We start from the raw sequence: 18,586 nt of genomic DNA on the forward strand, positions 1-18,586 counted from the left end.
AAAATACTCTTTCTTTCCAATTATCTTTTTTTACATGCACTATGAAAGACATTTTCAGCAATATTGCAGACACAAAGAATGTAATGTGCTTTCCTACCAAGAATATCACGATTCCTTGATATTCACACTGTGCACTGATGACAAATGCATTGGCAGGGCTCACAGCTCTAAGGGACATCTACAAGCATTTGTGAGATTTCGTATTGTGATTTGCTGTGCTTGATTCTCTAGGTCGAGATTTGGCAAGCACAACCCTCCCTGGGTACCCTCCACACGTCCCCCCTGCCGGACAGGGCAGCTACTCTGCTCCGACGCTGACAGGAATGGTGCCTGGTGAGTCTGCAAGAACAAATGTAGTGAGATGTACTGAGACGTCTGTGTCTGAATAATGTCAAAGCAGATGTAATGCATATGCTTCATGTATTGTTATGGCACTGCAAAGCAAAATGTCCTTATGGTACAGCATTTTATTTGTAGTAGATAGATATGAGATAGATAGATAGATAGATAGATAGATAGATAGGAGATAGATAGATAGGAGATAGATAGATAGATAGATAGATAGATAGATAGATAGATAGATAGATAGATAGATATGAGATAGATAGATAGATAATAGATAGATAGATAGATATGAGATAGATAGATAGATAGATAGATAGGTATGAGATAGATAGATATGAGATAGATAGATAGATAGATAGATAGATATGAGATAGATAGATAGATAGATATGAGATAGATAGATAGATAGATAGATAGATAGGAGATAGATAGATAGATAGATAGATAGATAGGAGATAGATAGATAGATAGATAGATAGGAGATAGATAGATAGATAGATAGATAGATAGATAGATAGGAGATAGATAGATAGATAGATAGATAGATAGATAGATAGATAGATAGATAGATAGGAGATAGATAGATAGATAGATAGGAGATAGATAGATAGATAAATAGATAGATAGATAGGAGATAGATAGATAGATAGAAGATAGATAGATAGATAGATAGATAGATAGATAGATAAGGAAGCTAGATGTATATATGTATGTATATATTTGGACACGTGTAGCTTCTTTGCTTTTAGTTTTTGCTGTGGCCGTTAATCTTGTATTGCAAAATATTCAGCTGCCAGCACTTGCACTCATCTATTATGTGTCAGAACAGGCTATATAATGATACAATTTTAATCCTAAAGGTACAATGAATGAAAGCAAAGGAAACTTTTCTGTAGTCAGGGTCATATCCATAGGGGAAGCAGAAGTAGCAGTTACACCTGGATACTGCTGCATGCATGGGACTCTCCGCCACACAAAAACTTACCACTATTATATATGGTGCATTGTGTCCTGTTTGCATTGGTGCCAAGAAACCCAAATACCAGTAAAGTCGTCCCCAATACCAGGCTTGCCCGCCTTATAGGGTTTTGTACTAAGATAATAAAAATGTTGTTTTTTACTTAAACAGTTGCCTCCCACCTACTCGTTTCCCCAACATTATTGCTTTGTGCACCGTACATACATATAATATTTACACACCAATGGGCCATAAGATTAAAAATACGGACAGGTGAAGTGAATAACATTGCTAATCCTGTGACGTTGGCGCCTGTCCAGGAGTGGGGTATATAAGCCAGTTCCTTAAGTTGATGAGTTGGAAGCATTGTTGCATACCAAGTGCACCCTTTCTTGACAACCATATTCCTCGGTGGCAGTGGCATCTATCAGCAGGATTATATGTTCTGCTCCTCTGCAATTGTCATTAAGGAATAGCTATAGGAACCTGGAAAAGAGTTTAAGGTGTTGATTTCCAAATTGGCCTCCAAATTCCCCAGATCCAGGGCTGGTTTTGGACAAAGTGTGGCCCTGGGCAAAATTAAAAGTGGGGCTCCAAATTTTCAAATGACTTCTCCCGAAAACGGCAAGTTCCAAATACCCATGGGGATGCGCTGAGCATGTCTGTGGTGGATGATTTGAGCCTTGGGGCTCAGGTTGGTATCTTGTCCGTACTGTGTTCGGATACTGCTCAGCATCAGGACTTTATTTACTGGATGCTGAACAGTGGCTGCCAGGACACAGTCCATAACCTTCTGCTACATCACTGGGTCTCTTAAGGGGTTTTCCAGGACAAAGGAAATGGTACAAAATAAAAGAAAACTAGGCAATTTCACATCTTAAAGGGCCCCCGGTGCAGCCACTCCAGTGCCCACCTCTCCAATCCCACAAGCTGCCGCAGAGGTCAAGTGCTGTTCGTTATTCACATTATTGCTACAGCCAATCACAGTGGTCACATGGCGTTCATTTCATTACACCATTGAAGCCTATGCTTGGCTGCAGCTGTCACATGAACACTGAACTGCATGGGACCCTGCAGCATATTCCAGAGCAGCTTTGCTCGATTAAGGGTTTGGGACATTCAAGAGGTGATTAGGTGATTATGGCTTTTAAAAAACATTTTACACCATTCCCTGCCCACAAGATTTTTTTTTAAGGAAAACCTTGTTAATAATATTGTTAACATCTTAAATGATCAGGAGCACAAGCCATTAGACATATATTTTACTTCCTCCCCAAAAAAATATATTAGAGGCAACTTCTAGAACATGGCAAACTCTGATACAGCAGCTCAGCTCTAGCATACCTCTAAATAATGCAGTCACCATATACTAGTCTGATACCTGTTCTACACAGTGATATTGATCACATGCAGTTACTTCTACTAATCACAGATGACATTTTCTCTGATGGATGTTATTCACTTTCTCTTTTTTCTCTGTCTGGGCCCAGACCGCCATGATGACTTCTTTGAGACCCATCATATTTCTGCGCAATTAACCTGTTCTGCTGCGACTTTCAATCCCCCTCTCAGTGCCTCACACAGTAATAGAAGCCTCAAAGCCACTTATGCAATAGTGCTTCCTCTGTGCCTTCAGATAATAATAACCCCCCTTTTTGCCCCAACATAGTGGTAATTCTCCTTTTGGCCCCACATTGTAATAATGTACCTTTTATGATCCAGGAAGATTTTAGACCAACTGTGCACCCACAAATCAAAAGTGCTCCTCTGTATCCCATTTGTATCCTCACAGATTTAGAGTGACCCACCTATGCCGCCACAAATTGTGCTCCTCAGAGTACTACCCTCTTCATATGAGCCCTTCCCCCTAAAGTCCATTGTTTCTGCTTCCACTTACAATGCTGCCTTGCCATTTCTGGCCCCTGTGCAATGTTTCTGACTTGACTTAAAATGTCCATTCATTGGCCCTGAAACTATGTACATTTCCTTCATTACTATCAGGTTGCACTGCTTTGCACATCTGACTCCTCCTCCAGCTTTCCAACTCACTTCAGAGCAGATATGTAGAGCAGGAGGAGGAGAAGTTGGGTATGTGAATACATGGTGTTGCGCTGTGTTAGTGGCTCAGTGTGACCCGTCAGTAATGAAGGAGATGTATGGAGCCGTCGCTGCTGTTCAGCTGTTCCCGATCATCAGATGGGCAGCTGAATAGCATTGCTAAAGTACGGGCCCCTTTCAGGGAAGGAGGCCCTAGGCAATTGCCCAGTAGCACTACAAAGTTGCATGTTGTGTTACAAAGTCGCACAACTTTGTAACACCACATGCGAGGAAGTGGGGGGCTTGAAATATAAGCCCTACCCCGAAAATCAGCCATAAGAATTTTTTTAAAGTATACATCACCTAGACGCACTGTCCAGGGCTCTGCAGCAGCTTCTCCCCGGGTCACCAGCACTGATTTTCTTCTTCTCTTCTGGCCGGGGATTGAAAACCCCCCACCTCCTGGAAGCGCTAGCTGTGATTGGCTGATGCTTAGCCAATTAGAGCCAGTACTCAATGAGTGGCTGTGATTGGTTCTTCGATCACTGGCTGTGATTAGCTAAGTGTCAGCCAATTAGAGGCAGCACTTCCAGGAGGCAGGGATTTTTCAAGCCCCGTGCAGAAGAGAAGAAGAAGACAAGTGTCAGGGACCCGGGGATAAGATACAGCTGGGCTGGCAGTGCTTTTTAGGTGATGTATGTGAATTTCTTTTTTTTTTTTTTGCAGATAGGGCTTAGGTTAGGGCTTTGACAGTAGGATTTCCTATTATCAAAGCTGAATTGCACCACACATGGGGGGTAGGGGGTAGGGGTGTAATAAATAAATTACTTGAAGGTGCTGCAGAAGAATAAGTTGACGCTATACAAATAACAAGATTTAGGGAATCCCCATAGAGCCCCCCTAATGTGCAGGCGCTCTTTTATCTTAGTGTTTTTAGTTGCATTTAGACTTAACGATTATCGTTCAAAAAGTAGTTCAAACGACCAAAAGTAAACGATAATCATTTGGTTTAAATGTGATACAACAATTGAATTATGAAGGAGAATCGTGCGCTTTTCACTCGTCGTTCCGTTTCAGCAGGACTAAAAATCATCATTGGCTCCTTTACTTCTCGCTCTGTGTTTCATGTAGGAATGTAAACACTGAATAGGAAGCGAACGATTCTCAACGATGATATCTGTGTGTCTAATGAGTGCAAATGAGTTAGCGGTAGAGATGAGCGAGCATACTTGTCCGAGCTTGAAGCTTGTTCGAGTATTAGGGTGCTCGAGATGCTCGTTACTCGAGACGAGCACCACACGGTACTCGTCTCGATTAAACGAGCACTGACCATTGAATTCAATGGAGCCGGCAGTACAGCCGGCTCCATTGAAAGCAATGCGCTGCCGGCGAGCGCGGGATGAATTTTTGGGAAGGGCTTAAAAATATAAGCCCTTCCCTGAAATTCATCCAGAAATGTGTAAAAAGTAAAAAAAAAATATACTCACCTTGTCCCGGCAAACGGAGTTCAGCCACGTCTGACCGGCAGTTCTCCTGAACTGCTTTCTGTAGTATTCAGCAGCCGGGGATTTTAAATCCCCGCCTGCTGAATGAGCTGCCTCTGAATGGTCACAGCCTCACCAATCAGAGGCAGCTCTCACTCACCCATTCATGAATTCATGAATGGGTGAGTGAGTGCTGCCTCTGATTGGCTCAGCGCAGGGACCAATCAGGGGCAGCTCTCACCTGAATGACAGCTGAGAGCTGCCCCTGATTGGTCCCTGCGCTGAGCCAATGAGAGGCAGCACTCACTCACCCATTCATGAATTCATGAATGGGTGAGTGAGAGCTGCCTCTGATTAGTGAGGCTGTGACCAATCAGAGGCAGCTCATTCAGCAGGCGGGGATTTTAAATCCCCGGCTGCTGAATACTACAGAAAGCAGTTCAGGAGAACTGCCGGCCAGACGCGGCTGAACTCCGGCTGCAGCGGAAAGGCGAGTATACATTTTTTTTTATTTTTACACATTTTAGGATGATTTTCAGGTAAGGGCTTATATTTTTAAGCCCTTCCCGAAAATTCATCCCGCGCTCGCCGGCAGCCCATTGCTTTCAATGGAGTCGGCTGTATTGCCGGCTCCATTGAATTCAATGGGCTAACATCGTTCTTCTCTGTCACAGCTGTTACAGCTGTGGCAGAGGAGAATGATCTTTATGCTGACAGTGCGGGGGGGGGGGGGTGTCTCACTCTTGCCACTATTGTGGCTTAATAGTGAGAACTTGGAGCCCGAAATGCAGCCCTGCATGTTGCTCCTCGCCTGCCCTATCCATTTCTGTGTTTTTTACATGGCTTTGGTGATTTGCTAATATTTTCACAAATGAAAACCTTAGCGGAGCACCAGTCATATACAAAAATGCTCGAGTTGCCCATTGACTTCAATGGGGTTCATTACTCGAAACGAACTCTCGAGCATCACTGAAAGTTCGACTCGAGTAACGAGCACTCGAGCATTTTGGTGCTCGCTCATCTCTAGTTAGCAGTAAAGTTACTCGCTCATTCCAACGAGAATTGGCTCATTTAAAAAGGGCATTAGTCTGGAGAGAAATCAACATGGTCTCCAGGCAGTGATACCCGTGAAGGGATTGAGTTTGGGAACATTCCTCGAAATTAAAAAAAAAATTGCTACTGTATTTATAAGCTTTGTAACGTCCAGAAAAGAAAAATAAGGTTAAAACATTATGCCGACATAACGTGGACATATAGTAAATGGAATTTATTAACTATTTTGTGTTCTATGACTCCTTGTATTACGAGCAGAAATAATCACATTTTAAAAAACGTTTATTTTTGAAAATTTTCTCTAAATTTTGGATTATAAAATTCATGTTATAACTGCACTTCTTGTGACCCAAAAAAAACATTATTTGTGGCTGTAGCAAGTTATGGTCATCTTTGACTGTTCTTATGATGATGTTTTGCAACAAGGTATATGACTAGAAAATACCTGCTTTCTGACATTATGTATGAATATCTGTAGTTCCAAACTAAATTACATTTTACTAGAGATGAGTGAGCACGCTCGGATAAAGCAGTAACTCGAGCGAAGATCGCTCTTCTCGAGTAACTGCTTACAGGTCTGAGCAGGCTCGGGGGGGGGGGGGGGTGGCGGTTGTTAGAGAGAGAGATCTCTATCACTCTCGCCCCCGCTACCCCCGCCGCCCCCCGCTCACCTCCGCCCCCCACTGCCCCCCCCCCCTCCGAGCTTGCTCGGACCAGTAAGCAGTTACTCGAGAAGAGCAATGCTCGCTTGAGTAACTGCTTTATCCGAGCGGGCTCGCTCATCTCTACATTTTACCAAACTAACAAAATAAAAGCAATGTCGTTGCATCTGACGCCTTAAACTTCACATTACAAATAGGTGAGGATTTTATCACCGGCTATTGTCCAGAATTGTGTTTTTATTTTTACGCCATGCTTGAACTTTTTTGACAAATGGGTAGGGCTTAGCGAAGGGGGCGTAGCCTCCCACAGCCTGTTGAATTCATTATAATTTACACCAGAAACTGCCGTAAATTATAGCGCACTTCTACACCAACTCACAGCTGCCATAGATCTGACTGCCGGGCGCATGGAGGCTAGAGTCGTGCCTAGTTTATTCAGCAGCGTGCCTCTTGTAATAAATTAGGCGCATTTTACTCTTGATGAATTTCCCTATGTGTGATTTTCTTTGGCCAGGAGTCCTGGCAAAAGTTCAGAAGATATGCCAGCGAACACTTTTCTTCTGTTGACAGCCGAGAGAAGTGTGAATCTAATCTGAAGTCATTGAAAGGTTGTCAACGCAGCTGATGGCAGCTGTCCAATAAACCAGAATGACAACCTTTGAATGAGGTATCTTGCAACCAATTTTGGGCTGTCAGTCCGTGAATATGTTTGTTACTGTGTTAGCAGGTAGAATGTTTTACAAAGTGTGGAGGTTCTGGGGATTCTTCTACTGGAGAGCAAACCTGCTTGGGTGGAGTTCGTGTTTTTATATAACATACTGTATAGTTTAGATATTTTCCTCACCATATAATGATTCGCTCTCCTACTGGTTATTATTGCTAATCACTGGTTTTACATTACTACAGATGTGTCCGTCCTTACCAGGAAAAAAGTATATAGATTAAAGGCAATTTTTTAAAAACATGGATAAGGGATGATCATCTGAATGCCATCCATTAGAGGCATCCATCACAGCCATCTAGGAAAAAAATCGGATATGTAGACATATACTCTTTTAGATATGGGAGCCTATTTGGACAGGTGGCCAAAAGATGGCATCTGTTAGAGCAGTGTCTCCCAACTCCAGTCATCAGGACCCCCAAGAAGTCATGTTTTCAGGATCTCCTATAGTAAGAACCCCTGTGGCAATGTCTGAGGTGCCGACAATAATTACATCACCTGTGTAACACTGAGGAAATCCTGAAAACATGGCCTGTTGGGGGTCTGTGGGGACTGGAGTTGAGAAACACTGTGTTAGAGGCATTTGTTAGACATACATGTTTTTCTTTCATCCCATGCCACACATCTTACAATATGTCAAGTTAAAGGCCAAGTTAAGGGTGACCACATCTGTATATAACAGGAAGATTCCAAACAAATAATATAAAAACTAAAAGTCCCATAAAAATAACATAATTCATACATAGGTAGAGAGACGTGGATAGAACTACTGGATTATGGTGCAACCCTCTGCTTTTCAATATGTTTTTTGGAGGGTAGTTCTATCTACGTCTCTCTACCAGTTTCACGCCTTGCCCATACAGGCACAACTCTGTTTGGCTTTACCTCCATACGGATCTCTGGATATAGACCCTCACCAAAACGCCGCATGGGCTTCGAGTGACAATATCTTGTCTACATACACCAACATGGGGTTGCTTCACCTCTTTTTTCACTTCAGTCCATTATCAATACATAGTACACCATTTCCTACGGAATGTAAAATTAGAATTAAAGGGGGTGGATTAGAGATAGCTCCATACAACCTCCAACTTGTAAAGAACAGTAATGCAGAGCTTATAAACTTCTATGAGGCTCTATTGTATGTTCATGGGCCTCTGGTCCCATGGTCCATCAGATGCTTTATTACTTAGCTGTTCTCTATGCTTCCAGCCATTACACATTGCCAAGGAGTGCCATGTGGTGGCACATACAGTTGAGTTGAGCTGCTCCTCTTTTATTCTTCCTAAAAAGGTATGACTAAAATGACATCTGGGTGTTACCGGTTGGGAGAGAGGTGTCCCTACATACTCTGATATCACCCAATTAGGGCTGCCTGTACCAAACTGTGTAGGGACATCTCCCTACCTGGTAACACCAAGTTGTCAATTTATTGGATGAAGAACAGAGGAACAACGCAACATAGTTATAAGAACAGATACTCCAGAATTGTTACATCATTAGTAGAGATGAGAGAGCATACTCGATAAGGGCAATTGCTCGATCGAGCATTGCCCTTAGCGAGTACCTGCCCGCTCGGGAGCAAAGATTCGGCTGCTGGCGGCGTGGGAGAGCTGGGAAGAACGGAGGGGAGATCTCTCTCTCTCCCCCCCCCCCCCCCCGCTACCCCCAGCCCATGGCCACAACTCACCTGTCACTTGCGCCGGCAGCCGAACCTTTTCTTCCGAGCGGGGAGATACTCGCTAAGGACACTGCTCGCTCATCTCTAATCATTAGGAATTAAAGCATTTATGGACGAAGCCTGCCAGGAGAGACAACGGGCCTTCTTTACATCCAGTTTTCTTCCATTTACAGCCCCTAGTAGAAAGGTAATTGAGCAGAATGAGATGCAGTTAGTTCATATATTGGAATATTTACCTATAAACTAAATGCATACAAAGATATTTTGGAATCATGAAATCAATTTCTCCATGAAAACAGCACTTCTTTCTGAATACATTGTTCATATTATGTGTAAATGGGCATTCAGTGTGCTGTGCGAATAAGAGGAGGACAGCCAGGTAAAGAGGAAGGCTGCAGAGGGAGTTGCATGTTGTGAGAGCTGCACTGATATGTCCTGCTTTGTTTTGTAGGAGGAAGCAAAATTTTAAAGCCATATATAACTTAGAGGGACTGTCGGCATTAAAATGCAGTTTAATCTGCAGGCAGTATGTTATATACTTGTACTTTATTCATGTAAATCCCTGCTTACTGTAGATCTGAGTCCAGTGGGCGGTCCTCCACAATTACACAAGGAAGCCTGTCTATCACTGATAGGACCGCCCACTGGACTCCTAAGTTCAGAATGATCACAGATTTAAGTGAATAAAACAAAAGTTATACTAAATCTTCCCCCACAAAAGTATGAAATAAGTTGTTCACCTCTTCCTGATCTATGACATGCTGTTGGTAGATTAAATGGTGAAAGATTCCCTTTAACAAGACTATTTTTGGCTTAAGAACCACACAATTGTCATCGTCACATTCCAAGAGCTATAACTCATTGACACAGACGTATGAGTGTTTGTTTTTTGGCACAAGTTGTATTTTTTATTTGGCAGCACTTTGGGGTACATATAATGCGTCGCAGAACTTTTATTACATTTTTTAGCGGGTAGATGGAAACCCCCCAAAGGATTCCGCTAGTGTTTATGGGTTTTGTTTTTACAGTGTTCACCATTCGATAACAATAACAGGTTAACGTTATTTTAAAGAAATACAATTAAATTTGCATCGCCTCATTCTAAGACTCATTGCATTCTTATTTTTCCGGCAGTGGAGCTCTGTGAGGGCTTGTTTCTCGCGGGTAGAGTTGTTGTTTTTATTGGTACCAGTTTGAGGTACATGTGACTTTTGGATTGCTTTTTTGTAACGTTTTTTGGGCGGCAAACAAAGGAAAATTAGAAATTCTAGCGTTAGTTTTTTAAAATTAGTTTTACGTTGTTCAACATGTGTGATAAATAACTGCATTTTGTTATTGTCTGGGTCATTACAAATGGGGGGATACCTATTATGTGTTACTCTTTAATAACTTTCTTTGATATTTTATCCATTTAGAATGGAGTTTTCATGGGGAAATGTATAATTTTTATACTAGATATTTTCTCCTTTGAATTAATTTTAATTTAACTGTTTTGACACTTTTTTAGTCCCTCAGGGGGTTCTGAGGATGTGACCGTTCGATCGCTAGCATAGTACACCCCATTACTTATGTAGTGTGTTCTGCTAAGCCTATGACAGCAGACTATTAGACTCTGGGTCTAATAGGCTAGGTTACATTGCAGACATGGAGGCCTTTGTCAGGAGCCAGCTGCTATGGGAACCCATTGGTAACTTGCACACATTGCCGATGGGTGACACCTCTCACTTTTCATCTGCTTAAATACTGCAGTTGCTATTAATTGTGGCATTAGGGTTACAACTATCAGGTTCTGATATTTCTCCATGTCTGGCTGTTACAGCTGGAGCCTGGCTGTCAGTAATATTAAAAAGATGTATGTGGAGTTTAAGGCCCATTCAGACACAATGAGAATCGCTCAAAGCCATCTTTTGAACGATTCTTGTACTGTCTAAATGCAGTGGCATCTTGCAGTTTTCGTGCACAAGTTGTTGATCGCTGAATTCTAGTTTGCTAGAAGTGAGCAATCAGCTGTTATCAGCGGAGCAGGCTGTTATCACAGCCAGCAGCACTGATAAGATTCTCTCTGCTAGTTTCTCACTCTGAATTCACAGCGGGGCATGGGCATTCAGAGTAGAGAACACTACAGCTGTTTGCTTATGCAAAACAGCTGTATTGTTCTATTAGCGGTCGTGGTGGTGTCCCGCTCCGCTTGCATATTCTATAGTAGCTATGTAGCTACTATAAAGTATGCAAAGATGATCGCTCAAAACTGTCGCTCAAACTGTTGTTTGGGCGATTATCTTTAAGTGTAAATGGGGTCTTAAAAACCCAATAGTGAGGTCAGTAAAAAGGTGTATTGACCGTCACTAAGGGGTTAAGGTGTGGCCCAATTGGTGGGTGGACTATAAGATGGCAAGCAGATCTGTGCTTATGAGATGTTAATTCAGTATGATTATACATAAGTATTAGAGATGAGTGAGCACGCTCGGATAAGCCAGTTACTCGAGCGAGCCTCACTCTTCTCGAGTAACTGCATTCTTGTCCGAGCGTGTTCGGGAGAGCGGTGGGGGATAGCAGGAAAAAGAGCTACCCCCCAACCGCCTGACGCTCACCCTGCCGCCCCCCAGAGCACGCTCGGACAAGAATGCAGTTACTCGAGAAGAGCGAGGCTCGCTCGAGTAACTGGCTTATCCGAGCGTGCTCGCTTATATCTAATAAGTATACTTTGTGAATTACAATCATAGTTACTGATAACTGAGGATACGGTAATCTTTCAGGAGGTCAAACGACATCCTATATATTTTCATTGATCTGTCAATCAGTTGTTTCGGCCCCATAATCACCAATTAATGGTACGAATGCTTGTCACCAGTGGACCAATGCCAATTCTGCAGCCAGTGTTCCCCATACAAACCTTTTGACCTCTTCTAGTACCATTACACGGTAGATGTAAAATACCAATATTTTCCTTTACTGGTCAATGATGAGCAAATCAAAAGCTTCCCAATCAAACTGTTAGTTTTTCATAGTTAATGAACGTTTATCTGCAGTAAAAACAAAAGAAAAAAACCCATAACATTGTAAAGCATTGCGCCAATCTAAACATAAGTAAGCAAAGCAAAGTGTGTATAAACAAAAGGTTCAGTGTTTAGAAGAGAGAAGAAGGAAGACCCGTGCATTTCTGCACTCTTTGGAAATCTCTATGCATTTGTAATAACAAAATTACCATAATTTGCTCGTTAACGCAGCTAGATCAGTCAAGCATTGTTCTAAACATGCAGAGGCCGTTCCTTGCTCCAGATCTGCCAGAGAGCTAAGCATGGTGAAAATTAGCATGCAAATGGTCCTAATTCAGCAGCCGAGCTGTCAGACCCACACTCTCTGCCATGTTTCCTTTGAGATTCTGACAGAAGTGGCCCAGAAAACCCACCCTTCAGGATTCTCATCGAGAGAAGCCGCAGGGGACACTTTATGAATGACAGCTCAGCTTGTATCAGTCAGCTATATGAGAGCATTGTTATCTCTACAAGGGGTTATCATGCACAGTTAAATAAATGGACCCACTGGTTTTGCAGCACTGTCCCCAAGGGATTGGCAAGTTTTAGTTCCTGTGCTTACAATACCATTGTCTGTAGCTAATTTATTATACCCCAGACAGTATATTTAGGCATCTCAACATATCAGATTGCCACTTTCTATTAATCAGCATCTGCATAGAGATCCGCATTATGCCTTGTATGATAGTTGCTGTGTATTTGTAGTGCTTAGTTTGTTTATTACTATGTTGCTCTATTTCACACCAAGTTGTTAAAGATAGCTTGTGTCTTATGAGTCATATAGCACACAGGTCAAATATATTACAGAAAAAGAAAAAGCTTACTATATATATATATTTATTGTTGTAACCTTATTGAGCCTTTATTTTATAGGCCTAACCAATAACATTAGTGGAATGTATAGCTATGGCAAGTCAACGTGAAATATATCACAAATTTATCATGAATTATATTTATTTATATAAACCTTTACATCTAAGGCAATCTCTACTAAAAACTAATGTACTGCGTTATGCTCAATGCCAGGGCTGACTCCAGGTTGGGTGATGGAGTCTCAGTGGGCCCATTTACAGTGTGTCACAACACATGTTGCAGTAGATCTGCAGCAGTGTATACAGTGGCCATATAATGGTAGATACCAGCTCTACACAAGTGTTTTGTAGACCATATACGTTATTACAGTACCATTATATCCAGTGATCACAGATAGTATCCTCTCTGACTAGAGTTGTTCAGTTTTTCCCTTTCTTCTGTATCCGTCCCAGATCGCCGTGACGACTTCCCCCAGCCACAACTTATCTCTGTGGAATTTGACACACAGACATCTTTGACTCCTTGCTTTTCTATCACCCATCCTACGTTATCTAGACCTTCACACAATCCTGCCTTCTATAGAACCCAAGATAGTAATTATGACACCTATGGTACCTCACACAGTAGTACTGTGCCCATTTTTGTTCCCCCTGTAGGCCCCGCACATTAAAAAGCTGCTTATAGTGACACATTAACCGTGTCTCCTCTCAGCAATAATGCCTTCTTAATGTACTCACTTGGTAATAATTCCTCCTTTTATCCCCATTCACTAATAATGACTGCTTTTAGAAATAATACCCAGTTTGCCCTCTTTTAGAAATAATGGCCATTTGCCCCCTTTATTACTAATGTCCCAATTAGAAATAATGCCTCCATTTGCCCCGCTTCCAGAAATAATGTCCATTTATCCATGTTCAGAAATAATGTCTCAATTTGCCCCGTTTAAGATGTAATGCCCCCTTTTCAGAAATAATGCCCCATTTTCTCCCTTTCAGAAATATTGCCCCCAGTGTCCCTATGTATATAATTGACAAGCCCCCCTTGGCTTAGTAGCCCCGAGATCTGCTAGGTGCTGACACTGGGCCTGCTCAGTCCAAGCTTTGCATAGCATAGAAATTTACAATTAGGTGTTCTTTGAATCATTAAGTCCTGCACCCACCTTTGTAGGTTGTGTACAGGCAGGTCCATGTAAAACAGGACCCAAATACTAAATAATTTTCCTCATTAATGTAAAACAATGAACATTGGTGTAGAGCTGTATGTTTATTCTGACGCAGTTTACTTTGGCAACGTCTAGTGACGTGCGGAAACTCATATTTAGTAGATCTCAATGGGCTTCCATGCCTGCTAATTCAGAAGTAACTGAATAGCATAGAATATGTTAACTGACAGCACTTTCTTTTATTACATCGGTACTTTTGAAACTTCTGTAAATTAACTTGATCCTGCAGCGAAACAATACACTGTTGTTATCAATGGCCTTCTTCTGCTGTTGTCTTGGGTAGCCATTACTTTGGAAATAATCACTGATGGCATTGGAGGGACAATCAAACGTGCAGTGTGGTGTAGAATATTGCCGGGACAGGTTGTAATGCCAAGGAGTTCTTTCAGTCCATTTGTTGATGACATACCTGTAGAATTCTGCAAAGTCTCCATCTATGATGATGCTGATCTGGATTCAGGGGAGTCATTGGCAAAACAAGGTACCACCTACTGCACTTTTGAAGAGATTGCACCTGACATACATCTTAGATGGGATCAAGACTGGATGAAACTGAATACATGGGATGAAACTGAAAGGGAGGAGACACAGATTAGATATTAGACAGTGAGGGTGATCTATGAGTGGAACAGGTTACCACAGGAGGTGGTGAGTTCTCCCTCACTGGAATTGTTCAAACAAAGGCTGGACAAATATCTGTCTGGGATGATTTAGTAAATCCTGCACTGAGCAGGGGGTCGGACCTGATGACCCTGGAGGTCCCTTCCAACTCTACCATTCTATGAGAATTATATCCAGGAATTGTTACTCAAATATATGATGGTGAAGAATATTCGGTCAGTGATTTGAATAGATATCGTGGTAGGTGGTGCTGGCCATCTACAAAGGATGAGATCTGGTATAAAACGAAGCATATTCAGCCACCTCTACCTGTTAATAGAGTTTTTCAGTTTTCTTAGCTGCCATAAGGAACACTGGCACATATCACTGATTTTCAATCCTTCTTAAAGGAGATGTCCCGAGGCAGCAAGTGGGTCTATACACTTCTGTATGGCCATAATAATGCACTTTGTAATGTACATTGTGCATTAATTATGAGCCATACAGAAGTTATAAGAAGTTTTATACTTACCTGCTCCGTTGCTAGCGTCCTCGTTTCCATGGAGCCGACTAATTTTTGGCCTCCGATGGCCAAATTAGCCGCGCTTGCGCAGTCCGGGTCTTCAGCTTTCTTCTATGGAGCCGCTCGTGCCAGAGAGCGGCTCCGTGTAGCTCCGCCCCGTCACGTGCCGATTCCAGCCAATCAGGAGGCTGGAATCGGCAGTGGACCGCACAGAAGAGCTGCGGTCCACGAAGGTAGAAGATCCCGGCGGCCATCTTCAGCGGTAAGTATTGAAGTCACCGGACCGCCGGGATTCAGGTAAGCGCTGTGCGGGTGGTTTTTTTAACCCCTGCATCGGGGTTGTCTCGCGCCGAACGGGGGGGGGGGTTAAAAAAAAAAAAACCCGTTTCGGCGCGGGACATCTCCTTTAAGCAGTGATTTACTTTTCTTCTACCAAGGCGCTGATATTTCTTGACCTGTGAGAAAGGTTATGCTACTTACTATTTCTTATTACATCAGTTACCAACATTTTCTGTAACTTTAGTACATATACAAGACAATACTGATTTCACCAAAGATCAATTTTGAAAGAAGACATGTCTGTATATTTCATGGCATAATCTCATTTCAAACATGAGGCTTCATTTCACAGGAAATAACGTTTACTTATAACAAACAAGTTACGACAGTTACCAAAATATATATATTATTTCTTCCCTAGTTCATACAAGCATAAAAGTGGAAGCGCATGTTGGACATCATGTTTATTCAGCAGTATATAGTAGCATAACTCTTCATTTCAATAAACACTTTTCTGTAAAGTTAGGAACAAAAAGCAGCTTGAAAAGTGGCTGAAAACATTCTGTCAGTTACCAGGGACTTGCCCGTACCGTGCATAACACGGTTTAATAGCTTTGCCTGGAATATTCCTTTAAGTCTATTCTAGAGCTATGAGTGAAGCTCGTAGTGGGTGGCGACATTGGATTCAGTGTCATCACATGGCAACATTGCATTCTCTTATAGCAAAAGCTAATATACCAAATACCTGTAAACAGGTGAAATGTAATGTAACTACAATGCAATGGAACACTGGTTTAATGTAATACGATACCATATATGGGTCATGAGATGAGCGAGCACGCTCGGTAAGGTCAGTTACTCGAGTGAGCCTCGCCCATGTCGAGTAACTGCCTTCTCCTCCGAGCGTGCTCGGGAGGCAGCGGGAGGCGGTGGTGGAGAGCGGAGGGGAGCATGCTCAGAGGAGAAGGCAGTTACTCGAGATGAGCGAGCCTCGCTCGAGTAACTGACCTTACCGAACGTGCTCGCTCATCTCTAGTCATGAGCAAATGAAGGCGGCTCCACTCCTCTAACACCCATGCACACTTTCTATGTTACTAATGTAACTTAAATGGTCACCGCACTTTGGACAACTGGTGCTTATGTGTCAGCAATTGTGATATCTAGCTAAAAAGTAATTCGCTTTATTTACCTAAACATATTTGTGCTGAAAAATCCCTCTAAAGTGTTGGCTGCCAGGGATCTTCCTGCCATCTAACGTGTTAGTCCACTTTTGTTGTCACGTAAAGTTCATCTTTAATAACAAAGAAAACAAGATGGAACACAAGCAGAGGAGAAGGGCGTTGTCTCATACTGCTATTAGAAGTCTATGAAGAGAAGAGGGGAAGGGGGAGAATGACTCACACAGATGTGCTGCCAGAGAAAACTGAAATTTAAAGATGCAACCTGCAATGAGAAAACCTGGCAAAGCAAATGCAGGATACAAGTCATATAGTGGCCAGAAAAAGTGTTATTCCTCATGTAGACACTTGGCAATGTGGGCTGTAAAGTCATCCGAAATAACAGGTATTCTTTAAGGCAGAAAATGTTCCCATGTATCCTTATTAAATCTCAATGTTACTCGCTCACCTATACCAAGCCACTGTCTCTGCTCCTTTGCTGAGTCTTTTCCTAGTGGCAAGAGAATAAGTATGCAGCAGATAAGAGAAAGCAAACTGGAAGCCCTGATTTAGAGGGAAGTTGTTATGTTGAGTTTGTTGGGAACATATAAGTTAATCAAACTTTTTATAGGGGTTCTTTACTGTAAGAGCAGTGAGACTATGGAACTCTCTGCCTGAGGACGTGGTGATTGGGAGTACAAGATTACAAGAGGGATCTGGACGTCTTTCCTCAGTATAACAGTATTACATGTTATTTCACTAGATCACTGGAGGAGGGTTGTTGATCCAAGGATTATTCTTATTCCCAGATTTGCAGTTGGGAAGGATTTTTTTTCCTAAAATGAGAAGATAATTGGCTTCTACCTGATTGGGGGTTTTCCTTCCTCTGGATCAACATTGCATGATAGTAGGCTAAACTGGATGGACATGAGTGTTTTTTCAGCCTTACAAACTATACTACTATGTTATAGGTTACAGTTCAGTCCCCATTAAATTCTACATCTACATCAAATTCAAACTTCCACCATGCCCATAGTTGTTTGCTGTGAGGTTACATGCTGTATGATATGATGCGGTGATCCACCTATTCTTTACATAAATACGGTACTTTTGCACTAATTGTGTTTATTAAAGAAACTATGTTAGCTGTATATGCAAATGTTTTCCTGTATTCATGTACAATACCTGATTTTTTTATATACCGTATGTATATATATATTTTGCATTACAATGACCACAAAATATGTTGAAGGCAACATTAAATTTTAATACAAGCCAACACAGGTCAAGGCTAGCCCAGCAAATTCACAGCAAGGTACATTCTCCATAACTTCCATCTCATTAGTCATAAGTGACATTTTGTGCATTAATGGCCACTGAACAATGAAGCAGCATTAAAACTTTTACAATTACATTGCTAGAAATACACTCATTATATTCTAATACACATGACTTCAAATGTAAAGAATGACATGACCACTCCTGAAAATGATGCAATCCATAATATTATCCAGAAGAAAAATCATATTGTCTATTATTATTAATATTAAAGATAACTTTTTTCCTATATAATGCGCTGCCATGTGATGCCAGGCACTCTGGTTTTGTTTGATCTAGTTTTCAAATCACTTAGAGTTTTAAGCAATATAAAATACAAATCAGGAATGAAAACAATGAGAATGAAAATGTCTTCAAGAGTGAAGGAAAAGTTGATATTGAATAGCTGCATCAGGGGTGTAACTATAGGGCATACAGGGGATGCGGTTGCCCCCAGGCCCAGGAGCCTTAGGGGGCCCATAAGGCCTCTCTTCTCTATATAGGGAGCCTAGTACTCATAAAGGCCCATAAAGCATTATAATTGGGGGCCTTGGGTCAGAAGGTGTAACATCACTCCTTAAGGAAAGCATCAAGAAGTTGAGTGAGAAGACTTATAAGGCCATCCATGCTCCTCTTGGTAATATGCAAATAAGGAAGATGGAATAATACCTCTGCAGCGCCACCTCTTTGGATGGTAGC

The 18,586-nt window shown here is 41.9% G+C and overlaps 1 protein-coding gene across 1 annotated transcript in view; it reads left to right on the top strand.

The window, feature by feature from the left end:
* PAX5 (paired box 5) overlaps positions 1-18,586 on the top strand; it is a 206,691-nt gene that overhangs the window by 162,705 nt on the left and 25,400 nt on the right. The window contains exon 6 of the mRNA XM_066602032.1: positions 232-333. Coding sequence (XP_066458129.1) covers positions 232-333 — 102 coding nt within the window. The remainder of the gene's footprint in view (positions 1-231; positions 334-18,586) is intronic.

The sequence above is a fragment of the Eleutherodactylus coqui genome, chromosome 5 (assembly GCF_035609145.1).
Source record: "Eleutherodactylus coqui strain aEleCoq1 chromosome 5, aEleCoq1.hap1, whole genome shotgun sequence".
NCBI classification, from domain to species: Eukaryota; Metazoa; Chordata; class Amphibia; order Anura; family Eleutherodactylidae; genus Eleutherodactylus; species Eleutherodactylus coqui.